Source organism: Neolamprologus multifasciatus, chromosome 5 (assembly GCF_963576455.1).
Source record: "Neolamprologus multifasciatus chromosome 5, fNeoMul1.2, whole genome shotgun sequence".
NCBI lineage: Eukaryota > Metazoa > Chordata > Actinopteri > Cichliformes > Cichlidae > Neolamprologus > Neolamprologus multifasciatus.
The window spans coordinates 4242093-4258199 of NC_140443.1; the positions used below are offsets into that span (position 1 = coordinate 4242093).

General features: G+C 40.1%; 1 protein-coding gene across 3 annotated transcripts in view; it reads left to right on the forward strand.

The window, feature by feature from the left end:
- col2a1b (collagen, type II, alpha 1b) overlaps window positions 1-16107 on the forward strand; it is a 55256-nt gene that overhangs the window by 21472 nt on the left and 17677 nt on the right. For all 3 annotated transcript variants that reach the window (XM_085161123.1, XM_085161122.1, XM_085161124.1), the window contains 13 exons: window positions 2333-2431; window positions 2934-2987; window positions 4469-4567; window positions 4833-4886; window positions 5247-5300; window positions 5710-5763; window positions 8333-8386; window positions 9769-9813; window positions 9902-10000; window positions 13903-14010; window positions 14150-14203; window positions 15562-15615; window positions 15770-15823. In XM_085161123.1, the coding sequence (XP_085017249.1) occupies window positions 2333-2431; window positions 2934-2987; window positions 4469-4567; window positions 4833-4886; window positions 5247-5300; window positions 5710-5763; window positions 8333-8386; window positions 9769-9813; window positions 9902-10000; window positions 13903-14010; window positions 14150-14203; window positions 15562-15615; window positions 15770-15823 (882 nt within the window). The remainder of the gene's footprint in view (window positions 1-2332; window positions 2432-2933; window positions 2988-4468; window positions 4568-4832; window positions 4887-5246; window positions 5301-5709; window positions 5764-8332; window positions 8387-9768; window positions 9814-9901; window positions 10001-13902; window positions 14011-14149; window positions 14204-15561; window positions 15616-15769; window positions 15824-16107) is intronic.

The following is a 16107-nucleotide window of genomic DNA, read 5'->3' on the forward strand; positions in this document are numbered from 1 at the left end:
AACTATAAGTATGTACAGGCTATGAACAGGATATAAATATGAAATAAAAACTATACAGAATCTGAGATATACAGTTATACAGAAATGTGAACTGTGCAAGTTATAAACAGTTGTAGGATTAAAAATTATCGTATGTACAGAATGATTATTTACACAGAGCTATACAGTAGTGCAGTTAAGATAAGTGAGATATGTGGATAATTTCTACAGAGGCTATAAAGTGCTGGTGGTTGTGAGTGGTGGTTCAGTCCATGTTATTATTGTGTTTGAGGGTACAGTTGTCCATTGTGTGTGTGTGTGTGTGTAGGTGGTTGTGGGTGTGTGTATGTTCAGTCCATGAGTTTAACGTGGGTCAGATGTAGGGCTGCACGATTTTGCATAAAATGAAAATCACGATTTTTTTGCTTAGAATTGAGATCACGATTCTCTCACGATTTTCTTTTCCAGTATAAATATTTATTGCACTTATTAACTGCACATCAACTTCGTAACAGTTGAGACTGAGCATAAAAACAATAAATAAACATAAAAACAACAAATGTCTCACGTTTTGTCGTTGCCGCAAAATGTTGTGCAGCTTGTCCACCGTTGCTCGACACTGCGTGTATAGAGCAGGTAGTGCAACAATAGAAAAATAGTTGCGGGACGGCACTGTGTAGCGTTTGTCTAGAGTGTTGATCGTTTTCCTAAATCCCTCGTTTTGCACAGTGTTGATGGAGCCATATCTTTGGTCAGGTGATAAGTGATAGCCTCCGTAATTTCTTTGTGCCTGCAGGAGGTCGACGGGTATAGGGAAGCGCTGTATAAGGTTCCCGTTATTGATGTTTGGGTGGTTGACCGTGACGGATTTTCTCCTGTCACTTTCTCGTCATCGATGACGTGCTCTCCGTTGTTTTTTCCCTGCTAATTTTAGCAGCCAGCTTCTGTATCACGTGGTATAAGGCTCCGCCCTTGTCATTTGTTGAGCAGGAAGAGTGAGCGCTTGTTTTCATGCAGATTACGTCCCGGATCAAAATGCGGTACAATCGTCGTCGTCTTTTTTTTTTTTTTTTTTTTTTTTTAAATCGTTGTCATTTGAAAATGAGATCGCACATAAGTATGAATCGAAATCGCGATTTTCTAACGATTAATCGTGCAGCCCTAGTCAGATGTCAGGAGGCAGAGTTCAGGAGTCTGACAGCTGTGGGGAAGAAGCTGTTCCGGTACCTGGTGGTCTTAGTCCGGAGGCTAAAAAGATGTTTGTGTCATGACGTTATTATTATTATTATTATTATTATTATTATTATTATTATTATCTTAGTGTAGGTTAGTGTAGAGATTTTTGACACGCAGCATGGAGGGAGTAATATTTACTTCACTGAGCGATAAAAGCATTTCCAGTCTGATGGTGATGATATAAGCTTGTTAATAATTGGCGAACTTACGCTTCAGAATACAAAAATAGTTCAGCATACTTTGAAATAATAGTACTTCAAACGTAGACTAGAAGCCATCAGAAAACCTTGAAAACGTGTGTAACTGAGATATTCATATCTACAGTATATTTTACTTTCTTGGTTGTGAAAGCTAAAACTGCTGAAACTGTTGGAAAAGTTCTAAAGAAGAGGATTATTTCTCAGTTTAGTTGTTTGTTTTTCATGAATGTATAAATCCTTTAAAGTTCCAAAATATATTTTTGTCAGAAAAGTTTTAAAAAGATAAATAATCTGCACATATTTGACTATACTGTAAAAGGTAAAACACGATGTATATGAAAAAAGCAGCTGAGCTGATTTCCACAAAGCATTTTAATGAGCGTAAATTGACTCTGGTCTCCGTGATGACTTCTCTGAGAAATCATTTTTCCACTCATTCACTCATAACAAGTTAAATTGCACAAATCAGCTGGCAGATTTAAAACGATGCGGTTAATGAGGCACGTCTTTGGGGTTCACTCTGAATTCACAAATTATTGAAGGTCATAATAAAAATTTTATTTCCCTTGAAGAGTAAAAAAAAAAGTGCCATTTGTCAGAACTTATTTCCCTTTGACTTCATCCTGCACGCTTTAGGAGGCAGCAGTGATGCACGCAGCCTCCCACAAGATGGCAGCATAGCTCACAAACCCATCACGCACACTGACCTACATGTCCCACATCACCAAAGCCAACATCTCATTAAATATTATTTCATTTATATCACAATTAATCTGTCTGAATTTAATCTTCTCATCTCCTGCAGGTCAATGAAATTTGTTCATCCTACTAAAAGAGAAACACATCTCCTCTGAACTTTGAGACGTTTCCCGTCCTCTGTGTTTGACTTGTGATTCACACTCTTCCTCATAATACAGGGAGCCCCCGGTGAGCGTGGACCCTCCGGAGCCAGCGGTCCCAAAGGTGCCAGCGGTGACCCCGGCCGCCCTGGAGAGCCCGGTCTGCCCGGTGCCAGAGTAAGTGCTTCCTCTACAGCGCGTTATTACGCATAGATGCTGGTGATCTCCAGAAATGTGCTTTAAATTTCCACAAATCTCAAAGTTTAGTAGATTAGTTTCTCTTTCAAGAAGGAGTTCCATTATTTTATTACCATTCAAATGGATCAAGCTGTGTTGTATGCATAGATATTAGATAGATAGATAAGTTGTACTTCCTCTTCCTCTCAAATATTTAATTTCAGCTGCAGCAGTAGCTTGTTTGTGTGCAGTCACCAAAATGAAATTAGAAAACAGAGTTAATGAAGCCTGTGAGCAATGTGCTCTCATTCATGTTTCCGTTCTTAGTCATTTCCATCAGCAGGTGCTGCTTCCTGCACAGGGGGCTAGTCAGAGGTGTAAAATCAGTCTCACATGGTGCCATATGTTCTGCAATCCCACCTTTCTTTAGCATATGTCTGCAAAGAGATGCCTGACGACTCATCCAGATTTAGCCAGTAATTCTCCTTCCTTTCTCTGACAGGGTCTGACTGGACGCCCCGGTGATGCTGGGCCTCAAGGCAAAGTTGGACCTTCTGTATGTTCATGTACACGTTTCTTGTTGTAACAGACATTAATTAGTCATTGTTGTTTACTTGTAAATTAAGAGAAATAACTACACGCTGTGCATCCGCTTGCTGTATTAAAAGCCGTGTGTTATTTTTAATATCACATGAAACAACCAGGGAGAGACTTGTAATTTTACCGAATGTGCTCTGATCACACAATGACTCATGAGTGGTTTCATCAAATTGAATTGCGGGAAATTTATCCGCCCATTATCCGACAGCCTTATACTGTAGCTTACTTCCACGTTCACGCTGAATTCAGGGGCTGCGTTTTTTCACTTTCACTTTGGGCTCCGTTTGTCACACAGTCTCCTGTTTTTAAGGATAACATTCAATCCTTATGTTTATACACTTTGTTAATAGTGACGGTGGAGCCGTAAACTCTGTATGCTGCACTAAGGCTACGTTCACACTGCAGGTCTTAATGCTCAATTCCGATTTTTTGATCAAATCCGATTTTTTTGTCTGCTCGTTCACACTACAAATAAAATGCGACAGCAAACGTGCTCTAGTGTGAACGCTCAAAGCGGCCGCATGTGCAAAAGAAGACGTCACACACAACGCGCTCTGTTTAAACCCAGAAACAGTATTGTTTGACTGATGGCCTTAATATAAAGACTTCGGACTTTACGTTTCCCAATTTTTGCTTTAAGTTATTTTGTTATTTACATAATAATGTAAATAACCTAATAATTATCCTTATTGCTGTTTTAGAGGAGCGCTGCTTCAAAGGATAGTTACAGATTTCTGTCAGAATCTGCAGATTATACAGTACAAATAAAATGTTCACGTTTCTCAGATGTTGTCTTCCCAACAGTTTCACCGGATGGCCAGGAAGCGTTCGCGATGTCTTCTCCGGCGCTGATAATTGGCGTCTGTCTTGTGTCGGTGATGTAAAAGACAGATTTAATGAGACTTGACCGTTCAAACAGCAGTCGCTTTCTGAAACATCGGATATGTATCGGATTCAGTACCACATACGAAAGTGACCCAGATCGGATTTGAAAATATGGGATTTGTGCCGTTCACACTGTCACACCATGATCAGATACGGGTCGCAGAGGGTCAGAAAAATCGGATTTGATGCGCCTTCACCTGCAGTGTGAACGTAGCCTTAGACCCGATCCATTCACTGAAGCCTCTCTAATTAATTTAAACACCTAAAAAAATAAATAGATTTGAAATAGTGCAACTCACATTTATTTGATACACAACATACATTTCTGCATAATGATTTCAGATTTTTAATATTATGATATTTGTCTAAATGTGCAACAAACAGCTACATTTTTTGGTTGGATTACTAAATGAATGGATGTAACATTACTGAGGGATTATACACAGTGTGTCATGAATTTTGCTTTATATTAATTAGATTTTGTAGTCACATTTTTAATTTTGTTAGAGAAACATATGGCAGTTATTTACCGTTTGGCTTGACTTTACTCAGGGAGCGCCTGGTGAGGATGGTCGTCCAGGACCTCCTGGTCCACAGGGAGCCCGAGGACAGCCTGGAGTCATGGGATTCCCTGGACCAAAGGGAGCAACTGTAAGTAAAAAGAAACAAAAAGTACCTTCTATAAGGGAGTAATATTTTACAGTGTGTTGCAATGTGTTTTATTTGTCCTTTCTAAAACATAAATGCATGATTCAAAACTGCACAGTACCTGTTCAGCAACATGTGGAGTGCTGCTGAGTAATTTTATATAATTTGATGAGCATCATCTGTATCCACCTTTGTTCTCACGATAGGTGCAAAGGGATCAGCAGTAGCATTTTCACTAACCACTGGATTTTATTTCTGCTTTTCTAAGGGTGAACCTGGCAAGTCTGGTGAGAAAGGACTGGCCGGAGCTCCTGGTCTGAGAGTACGTTCATCGTGTTTCCATTTTATGTTTTAAAACTAACGCTCCTCAGATTGACTGCTGTGTTTTTACGAAGCATTAATTAATCACGTGCATAAAAACATAAACATGTTATGCTAAAGTAAAGTCTCTTTTTAGAGCCAAATATTTGTTATTGTCAGAAACTATAAACTTTTGATTAGGTTCATTTTTCAAGTACACAGTTTCACTGATTCCAGCTTCAGGACGAGAAGCCTCAGTTATAGATCTGTCAGATGTCTGCCCAGTTAAGAGCATCACCTTTGGCTTTAGTGCTGATATCTGTCAAACCTCCTCCACCTCCCCACCCCATCCTCCTCTGTCTCTCTTTCTTCCTCTCCCCAGGGTCTGCCCGGCAAAGATGGAGAAACTGGCTCAGCTGGACCCCCTGGCCCCGCTGTACGTATCTCTATCGCTCCCATGCCACTTTATATACCTTCAACACCGATATTATCTTATCCCTTTTCTACGTCTGCACTTAGAAGCAGTCTTTGTTATCTCCATTTCCCAGACTGCTTCTATGAAAGCTCTGTCTGGAAAAAAAAAAGTCCTTGACCAAATTGTCTGTACAGTCACGCCATCGCTGACTTACTGACTTTTAACTTCTTTTGAAGATTATGTTTCAGCAAACTAAACAAACCTTTTTGAACTAGAGAACATTTTGTATATGATAAATATTTTATTTTTATAATGTTTACTAAGAAGTGGAAGGTTTCGCAGAATTTTCCCACCGTTTTAACTGTCAGCCAGACATGAAATTGCACAATTTTAATGAATTATATAAAAGTACTGTAATGATGACTTTCAGGGTCCTGCTGGAGAAAGAGGAGAGCAAGGACAGCCTGGTCCCTCTGGCTTCCAGGTGAGTCTGTATACTTAAAGCTTTGCTATAACACCTTTGAGCATATATGAGCAGTTGTATCACTACTTTTATATTGTGCAGTTACACATAGAAACTTCAGTTTATTGCTTTTCTTCTGCTGAGCGGTGCCAGAATCGGGAACCACTTATTTTTTCTATGGCCACAGTTGTTCATAGTGCAACAGAGAAATATATGTATCATTCCATTTTCCATTTTAATGGAACGACACATATTTAACATGTATGCTAATTACATGAATTACTTGTTGTGAGCATACAGGAAACATTTTCCCGGTAGGATTAAGTTAAGTCCACTATTTAGCTAGAAAACTGCAGCTAAAGGGGCTCAAAAACTCTGAAACTGGGCACCTCTGTCACCGAGTCATATGTTGGGTATGAGTGTTGCAGAATGGCTCACACGTATGGTCAGTGTTGGGGAGTAACGGAATACATGTACCGCCGTTACGTATTTAAAATACAAAATATGAGTAACTGTATTCCGTTACAGTTACCGTTTAAAAAGGTGGTATTTAGAATACAGTTACTTTGTTGAAATAAATGAATTACATGGCGGTACTTCCCTGTTTCATATTGTGGCGGGTCAGGACTGTTTGGGTTTTGTTTGACAGCTACGTTCTGTTGTTCCAGGCGGCAGCGTTACGGTTGCCATGGTTACAGGGTGACGCTCTCTCTCTCTGCGTGTTTCCTGGGTGAGAGAGCGCCTGTTGTTGTTGTTGTGCTAAGCTAACAGGCAGAATGCTACAGGTATAGCTCTAAAGAATGTAGCATCATAGGCAGTGTAGTCCGTGCTGCAGGGAGAATGGACTGCCATACCCGTTATGTGTCTGTGAGCGAGGGAGGGAGAAAAAGGAAAAGTACGAGCTGTCATCGAGCAAAAACGGGAGCTGGAAGCATGTAAATATAATAATAACCACTGCAGCCAAGAAGAGAGCCTGACGAGCCCAGTTGTAAGTAAGCTATTAAGACTCGACTGTACACCGTGTTCGTGTTTTCCTCCAAAAACAATAAGTTCTGTTGGAGCAGCCTTTCAACGCCTCTCTCTGTCTCTCACTAGCAAACTTGACCCAGACAACAAAGTAAAGCTAGTTTTCAGCTATGAGCCGACACAGAACCCACCGTATTAGTCAGAGGTCCCTTTACTACGGTTCGGAGCCGCGGACCTTCAGTAACAGTAATAAATCACAGCAATAGTACATTCATGTAGTTGTAAACAGCATGATAATATATTAAGTAATCCAAAGTATTCAGAATACGTTATTCTCATTGAGTAACGTAACAGAATACGTTACAGAATACATTTTGGGGCATGTAATCTGTAATCTGTAATGGAATACATTTTAAAAGTAACCTTCCCAACACTGCGTATGGTTTCACCTAGGTGTGCCAAACTTGCTGGGCACATGTTTCCTGTGCAGCAATTTTACTTAATCTTGCAAAATCTAAAGACATTTATAATCCAAAGTGTTCAAAACTGTGACTTGACATTAGGTCCTGCTGCAGCAGTGCAACAAATTTTAGTTGTAGGTGACGATAAGGAAACTGTTGTTCTGCCAGCTCAAATGTTCCTTTTCGGTGTTTGATACTGGGCCACCTGCACATTACAGCTACAGGAAACTGTTGTTTTGGAAATCAATACCACGAAGCTTCATGTTCTGATGTTAATGCCAGAGGAGTCTTAGATCTCTGCAGTCAGTGAGTCAGCAGAGCTGGTGACTTTTACATACGATGCTCCGCTCTGTGACTTTACACAGTGACCCACTAAAGCTAATTGTGGAATATCTATAGTGGGAGAAATTTCACGAACTGACTTGTTGCGAGTGGCAACCTGTTCGAGTACCACACTGGAATATGAGCTCTGTAGAGCGGCCCATTCGTTCTTGTAACAGCAATCTGCTGGCCAGGTGCCTGATTTTATACACCTGAATTCCCAGATTAAGAGGCGTGGTCTCACACATTCCTCCATATGCTCCCTTATTCAGAAAGGATGGCCGCAGCAGGTGGCTCTGCATATTTAACAGGTTGGCAGATATGTTTCTTTACCAGATGGCCTTTGTGATGCAACCCCAGAGGAAGTCGTATCCCCTCACAGGATCAAACTGCGGCTCTTTCACTTGTACATGTCATTACTGAGTTCCAGTCATAGTTCCACCTTTTAGCAGCAGAGATCTTTTCCGAGCATATTAACAATTTCCCAAGCTCCTCATTGATGTTCTAACGATTTAGCTTATGAGTTTTCCCTGAACTGTGTTTCCATGGCAATGCAGTAAATTAAAATGTTTCAACATAAAAAAAAAGAAGATGTTGTTATTCAGCCACAAATCACCTGATGTTTCCCAAGTTTTTTGTGACAGAGACACATACTGACAGGAAGATGGAGTCATATGTGACAGCCATAATTCAGTCCACAGGAAGTGATATGCAACTCCTGTCAGCACTGCAGGCCTGAAGACATGTTCATGCAACAATAACACCATCTGAAGCGCAGGGGGGGGTGCAGACTTGAATCTTCGCTGCGTTCAGTGTTAATGCTTCTTCTCTCCTGCACACAGGGTCTTCCTGGCCCTCCTGGTCCACCTGGTGAGGGAGGAAAGCCTGGAGATCAGGTTTGTGCACTTTCATGATCAAATAAGATAAATAAGACAAAGATAAAAAGTATACAAAGATAGAGTATAAGATATGAATTTATGTACTTACTCCAAGCTCATGATTCAGATTAATTACACAGGTAATTAAACAGTTTAAGCGCTGCTGCTTTTTTCCAACGTTATCAGTGACTGCAAAAGTCTTAAGATGTCGTCTACCAGATTTCTAAACTCTTAAAAATCTATAATTACACTTAATATTTGCTTTTTGGCTTTAATTTAGTTTCGTTAGTGCTATGAGTAGAGATGGGTATCGTTTAGGTTTTATCTGATACCGGTGCCAAACCGGTACTTTTGAAACGGTGCCGGTGCTTAAACGGTGCTCAAACCGGTGCTTAAAGAATGGAGAACACAAAATTGGTCCAAAAACCTCTCATGTTCAGCTGTTTTTTTTTAAAGATAACAATGTTAGCCTTTTCTGCAGCTATGGGGCATATATGGTATCACTCTTGGCTGGAAGCAGCTTAAACAATGGAAAAAACACAAACTTTGTCCAAAAACCTCTCATGTTTAACTGTTTTCCACTTTTTCTTTGGTCATTTTAGCCTTTTTGGCCAGGGTGAAGGGAGTATCTGCCATCAAACAAGAAGACAGCCGCATGTAGCTATGATGGTGTTTGCTAGTTCACCTTACATACATTAATGTAATAACGTGGTTAGCCTACTCAACGTAAATTACACACGAACAACATTAAGCTACTCACGCAGAGAAGAACGGCTGCTGCTGCATCATCATCCTCATCATTTCTGCTACACTGGCAGGGCTAGGGGCCAGGACTCTCCTCTTCAGCTTTTTGGGGGATGTTGCTAACTCCTGGTCCGATAACAGGCACCACACCCGCAGTAGATGTGCACGGTGTGAGGTCTCGCAGCAATCTATCAAATACGGCGCATTTTTCGGCTTTTAAAAAAAACGCTATGCGTCGCCAGGTGTTTCATCAGATTCGAGGTGTTACTTCCTTTGACAGTATCACAGTATCACCTTAAAGCACTTGTTGCAGCTGCTGAGTTTGCATCTTTTGCTGTGAAGTACAGCCAGACTTTTGACCGCTTCGCCTTGGGCATTTTTAATCTGTAGCTCTGCTCTAAAAGAACGTACGTACCTGGACCCGCCTACTATCCCCGGAAACGTAAAATGATTGGCTAGAATCCAAAGTGTGTGACAGCTCAGGGAAAATAAAGCACCGAAATGTGCGCTGCTTTTCGGTCTGGTTACTACCGTTTATGTCAGATGGCACCGGATACCGGTACCCATCCCTAGCTATGAGTATAAAGCATAACTAAGTATCTCAACAGCGATAGTCTTGCAGGTCTCTTAGCTTCTCTTTCTTTTCACCATTCAAGGGTGTTCCTGGAGAGGCTGGACTTGCTGGTGCCACTGGACCTAGAGTAAGTTCACGATCTTAACATAATGTCATTATACTGTAGGCTGCTGATTAACATACATGCCGCTGATTGTCACTGTGCTACTGTTCAGGGAGAACGTGGTTTTCCCGGCGAGAGAGGAGCCGCTGGCCCTCAGGGTCTGCAGGGACCCAGAGGTCTGCCTGGAACTCCTGGAACTGACGGACCCAAGGTGAGCCCAGCAGCCAATAACAAGCATGTTTTTTTAAACTGATTAAATGTTGTTCCCTGAGGTTCACCCAACCCGCCGCGAAACACGGTGAGATTTTCAATATTCTTATCACAGGCAGCAGAAACAGAGCAGTCTGACCGTATAATTGCATAATAATTAGCTCGAGTGTTCGCGAGTTAAGCTGTGTGTACTCAGCATTTTAACGTATATTTGGTGTTTTCAGCCTAAAATTAGAGAAAGTGGGCAGCATCATTCCTCACTCTGCTGCACTGAGCAGTCTAGTTAGTATATGACAGCATATGACAATAAAACCTCTGCTCAGTTTTCCAGTTTTGAATCGCATCGCATTTTCTTTAAACAAAAAAAGAATCAACTTAGGTCCCAGACTACAGGTCATAATCTAAACTGGTTCATTTATAGTTTTTATTTTATTCCAGTAAATATAAGATACTTTGTTGTCATTATACAAAATTACAGATACAAAGTATAGGGAGGATTAGAAAGCCTCCTTTCCCTGGTAGAACATTTGGAAGTATTGCATGACAGGAGCCATGCTAGGTAAAAATGTACATGCTATCTAACCATCACCTAAAATCAATAAACCAAAGTTAAAATGCACATTGTAAAATCTTGTCCATCCTGGTCACTCCCGATGAAAATTTAACATCTTCAGCTCAGCCTCCTGTCTTTTTGTCAGCACCACCATCTCCAAACCACACATACCCGTCTCACTACCATCTTTTAAACCTTTCCTTTCACTCTCTTTACGATCCTGCTGTCACAAATCACCCCAGACACTCGTCTTCATCCACTCCATCCTGCCTGCGCTCCCTGTGCAGGCTGTCAGCTGCTTTAGATAAATATAGTATAGTAAAGACTGAGATGCAATGCAGTTCATTCTGTTAAACTTAAATTATGTACAGTTCATTCAGATTCATATTTTTTTTCTCACAGAGAAACATAATCCTTTCCAAAGATACATAGCACAATATCTAAACATTTTTTAATCCCTGTGTTTGGACATTCAGAGTTGGAGTTTACATGTCTGCAGACACTGTAACCGTGAGGGACATGCTACAGTGTCTGCAGGGGGAAATCAAAAAACTCAAAAATCTGATGGAGTGGTTTTATTGCAAAATAATAGATGAGGGTTAAATATTTAACGATGTTATTCTGCAGAAGTCATTAAACACCATCGTTTGCTCACGTGTGTGCTTCAGGATATCGACTGAACCTCACACCGTCTGTAACTGAGGTCTTTACGGTGTGGCTGGACTGAAGCAGAGCATTTTTCTTTCTTTTGTTGAGACAGAACAGCGTTTTCCTTCATGATCTAATGTTTGCATTTGTCTTTTTAATAACACATGTGCCTGATAAATGTTGGTGTAAGGTTGCTCCTGTGCAGGTTGTACTGTTGAGCTAATGCTAAATCAACAGAGTTACATTTGGCCACCAGGTCTGTAACCTTAATAAGCTTTTTTTTTTTTTTTTTGCTTCCAAAGCTAAACTTTCAGTGTTTCCCAGACTGAGTAAAAGCCTATTTTCCCCTAGAGGCTAAAAAATTCTAATTCCTGAGACAATTTAAGTTCAGCATCCTTAGGTTTTTTTTACTGACTAAAATAGTAGATCTCTGATGTCATTCAAAGAGTGGAAAACAGAAGAAATATCAACAATATCTTTATTATTTTTTACATTTTAATGACTTGCAAACAGTCCAACATTCTAAGTACTACATGAACATACACTCCTCTCAGACAGCAAAAAGAAAACACAAAAGTCGTCAGATTTATCGCTCCATTAAAGACCTAAATTTGTCATTATCCGAAATCAAATGTCATTGCCCTCAGTCCTCGTCCTCCTCAAATACAAATCCTTCTACAAAATTCACAAATGGTCTCCACACCTTCTCAAAAACATCCAATTTCCTATTAAGTATACATGTTATCCGCTCCAATGGCAAAGTCGGTTCCCTTGTTTTTTTCCATTTTAGTGCAATTAATCTTTTTGCTTGTAACAAACCCATATCAATAAACATTCTGTCACTTTTTGTGTACCTCATGTTTTCTGGGTACAATCCCAGAATAAGGAAGCCAGGATCCAAAACAACCTCTTTGGATAATATTTGTTTCATAGTTTGTGTTACTGCAACCCAAAAGGAGCAATCCTGCAATCCCAAATAAAATGCCAAAAGTTACCTTTATCTTCATTACATTTATTACAAGTGTCTGGAATATTAGAGTTGTACTTATTTAATTTTTCTGGGGTAACATGTATTCGCATTAACCATTTGTATTGCAACAACCTTAGTCTAGAATTAATAGTTTGTTTATGAGCTTTTGCGCAAACCAATGCCCATTGTTCCATGGATATGTCCTTCTTTAAATCATTTTTCCAGGCGTTCAACCTTCCCAACGAATTGTCAGATGTTTTGGACCTAATCAATTTATATATTTCTGATATTGCCCCTTTTTTTGAACTGCTTTTGCTAATTATGTCTTCCAATTCTGATTTTGGTGGTTTGGTGCAGGTATTATTTTGATTTGCTCGAATGTAACTTCTAATTTGGAGATATTTGAAAAATGAAAACATACTTTTAATAAGCTCTCCTTTTAAACTTTCTTCCTTTGGGTTCTTGTGAATAATTGCTTTGTAGATATGAGTCACAAGCAAACACAGTTTTGTCATAAGCCAGAAAAGTTGAGGATTAGTGGTTGAAGAGCCATCAGTAACTGGACGTTTGTTTTATTTCCGTTTTCTGCATTCATATTATTTCATAAATTTATAATACTTTAAAACAAAATAAAATATTTCCTACATCCACTGCAGCTGATGGCTCAGTGTGTCTCCAGTCAGGCTATACACTCACTTGCCATCTGTCAGCAATTTCCAGCCACTGCAGCGATTTGTCACAACGGCACTGTGAGCAGAGGAAGAGCTCAGAGAGGCTGCAATTCCCACTTTGGGATTGTTATCTGGTCGGAATTTAATCCCAGTTCATAGGTTTTCATCCCCAGACAGAAGTGGTTAGAGGATGAGGATTATAGACTGAGTGTGATGGTGGTGACGATGAAGAAGGGATGAACCAACAGTCTAGAAAAGCAAGTTTCTGAAAACGATTTGTTTTATAACAAACGTTTGTCGGCCTCTTTGAGTTAGAGTGTTATTCTATAGTGTTCACAGCCAGTGTTGTGCTTGTGTTAGCCCCGTGGTTATGGCTTAATGACAGGCAGAAGAAATGCTGCGTGTGTCTGATTTATAGGCTGCACAGCACAGCTGAAGTTTTGACTCAGAGTGAGCCTATAGGAGTACTTTTTAAAAAAACAATCAAAGTCTGCATTTGCTTTCAATTTCTTCAGCTTTGATGTGTGAAATAGAGATTCGTGCCTTTATGATAAAACGCCCTTTGTCCTTTTAATAACAGAATTAAAGGTAAACGCACCATCGCAGCAAAACACATGGAAATTAAGATGTCTTTATGTTTAAATTAAAAGGCCGACTCATTAGAGAGTTAGGCTTTTTTTTAACATTCTTCTGTAGCAAGAAGAAAAGAAGTTGGCAGGATTATTTTCTCTTTTATTCTCTCAGTCATCGTTTAACCTTGAAGACAACAGGCAGGGACAAAGATGAGCATCGGCCTCTTTTGTTGAATGAGCAGATGTTCTCTCACTCTGAGACGGCACCGTGTTTGTGTTTCTGACTCATATTGTGAGTTTTTAAACGAAGCCCGAGCAGAATCTGTCTGAAATGTGACAGAACATCATCACAAGCCTTTTTGCAAGTCCTTTTTAAAGACCTTGACTGCATCAGGAGGTATAAAACATCTTTGTGCAGTTGAAACGTCTTCTGTCTTTGTGTCTTTGAACCCAAACCTGTCGTCTCATTATATTTTTGATTAATAATAGGGAGCGATTGGACCTGCTGGTACTGGAGGGGCTCAGGGACCCCCTGGCCTGCAGGGTATGCCTGGAGAGAGAGGAGGTGCTGGTATTCCCGGACCCAAAGGAGACAGAGTAAGCCATGATGGGAAACAAGCGTTAGCAAACTGAATGCATAAACACTCAATTTGTGGATTTTTCCCTATTTGAGTATAATTTTATGCATATTTTCTTGTCACACGACAGACTTTAATTCAGTTCTTTATCCCCACAGGGAGACCTTGGAGAGAAAGGACCTGAAGGTGCTCCAGGCAAAGATGGTGCCAGAGTGAGTGACTGTCATTCATTTGGGTTTTTGTGAATGATAGTAGCTTCTGCTGAATACAGATAGAACGACTTTCATTTATTTCCTGGAAATAAAATGTTAGAATCATACACAGTATACATGTCTATCTACTAGGGGTGCAACAATACACACAATTCACAGTTTGGTTCGGTTCAATACTTTGGTGTCACGGTTCGATATTTTTTCAATACAAAAAAATGTTCATGCTTTTTTATTTTGTCATTTATTAAAATTATAAATATATATTTTAACTCAAAAGTACAGTTTTTAAATTTAATGTTGCTGAAACAACAAAGTAATAATAAAAAAATCTATCTGATGGAGAAATCACTCATCTTTGGAAAAGAGAGTTTATTACAGAGAAATGTCTCTTTCCAAAATAAAAGCTCTACTATACGCTTCTTCTGGACTATATTCTCAGCAGCATATTAAACATATCAGGTCCCCATAAGGAGAATCATGTGCTAACGGCTGTCTAAATGACTCGGGTAAAGTTTGTAGCATGCGTGCTTGTTGTTTTTGTCTGCTTCCACTTGTCTTTGCACGAGGATGATGTCGGAGTAAATGTGCAGTCATATTCGTTGTGTTCCCACTAGTGCTGCCAGCGTTAATCTGAAATGACATTAACGCCACAACACGGCAAATCTCCGTTAACGAGCTACCGCAGATCGCCCCGTGCCTGGGGCTGGACGGCGTCAACACGTTAACGAGCTAACTGCGCTAACGCAGTAGTTTCCCACCCATGCAATTGAGCATTGTGTGGCACATCCGACATACTGTTTTACTTTTGTCCAAGATGCGCTTACCTTCAGGGTCATACGTCACATGAAAACCAAAATAGTTCCAAACGCCAGATCTGAATGAGGGTGAGGGAGGTTCAATTTGCCATGTTGCAAGGAGCTTAGCTTCTGTCTTGCTAGCTTGCGCTGCGCTCGGTGGATCTGCGCTCGACAGTGCAGCCTAGGCGGAGTAGTCGAACGCAGATTCACTGAGCGCTCAACACAGACAGCATCGTCAGAAGAAAAGTTGATAAAATAAATTTAAAATTCTGTATTGTTCGACACATATGCGTACTGAACCAAAAGCACTGTATCGAACGGTTCAATATCGATAAGAGTATCGTTGCACCCCCACTATCTACACATATGAATCTCTTATTTACAGCATATTATACTTTAAATGTAATCTGAAATCTAAAATGTTCATTCTTTTGTTCTTTAGAATAAAAGTGTTTTGTTATTCCCGCTGCTCATTTTAAAGCAGTGTGAATTCTCTGTTCTCACACTTCAAACTTCTCCAAGTCTTTATACTAACTATACTTTTTTTGTTTCATGTTACAGGGTCTCACTGGTCCCATTGGTCCCCCTGGTCCTTCTGGTCCCAATGGTGAGAAGGTGAGGCGTTTTTACTTTTATTTTATTTAATCTAAATGATGTAATGTCTTGTTCTGCACAAGTCTTCATTTTGGAAAAGTATAAGTAGGTTTCTATAATGTAAAGTTAACCTTCTGTATGATGTTGCTGATGTTCTTCCTGTGTTTTCTCGCAGGGTGAATCTGGTCCTGCTGGTCCTTCTGGAGCTCCTGGTGTCCGCGGTGCTCCTGTGAGTGTCACAGTTTATTGCTTTAGTAAAGAAAACATATCAGATTAGGAATTTGGTGCATGCACAGTGACTAGGTCAAAGCTTTTAGGCAGCGTGCATGCTCTTATAGATCTCGTTCACCTGGTTTATGGTGTCACAGTTCAGCACCTCAGCCTGAACTATCATCATCTTTCTTTATACTTATATTTATACTTAAGCTTTTCAGTTTTCCTTTAGAGCCAGGCATTTTGAAGTATTGGAGCAACTATTTTTAAAACATTGGTGTCAACAGATCAGCCATTTCT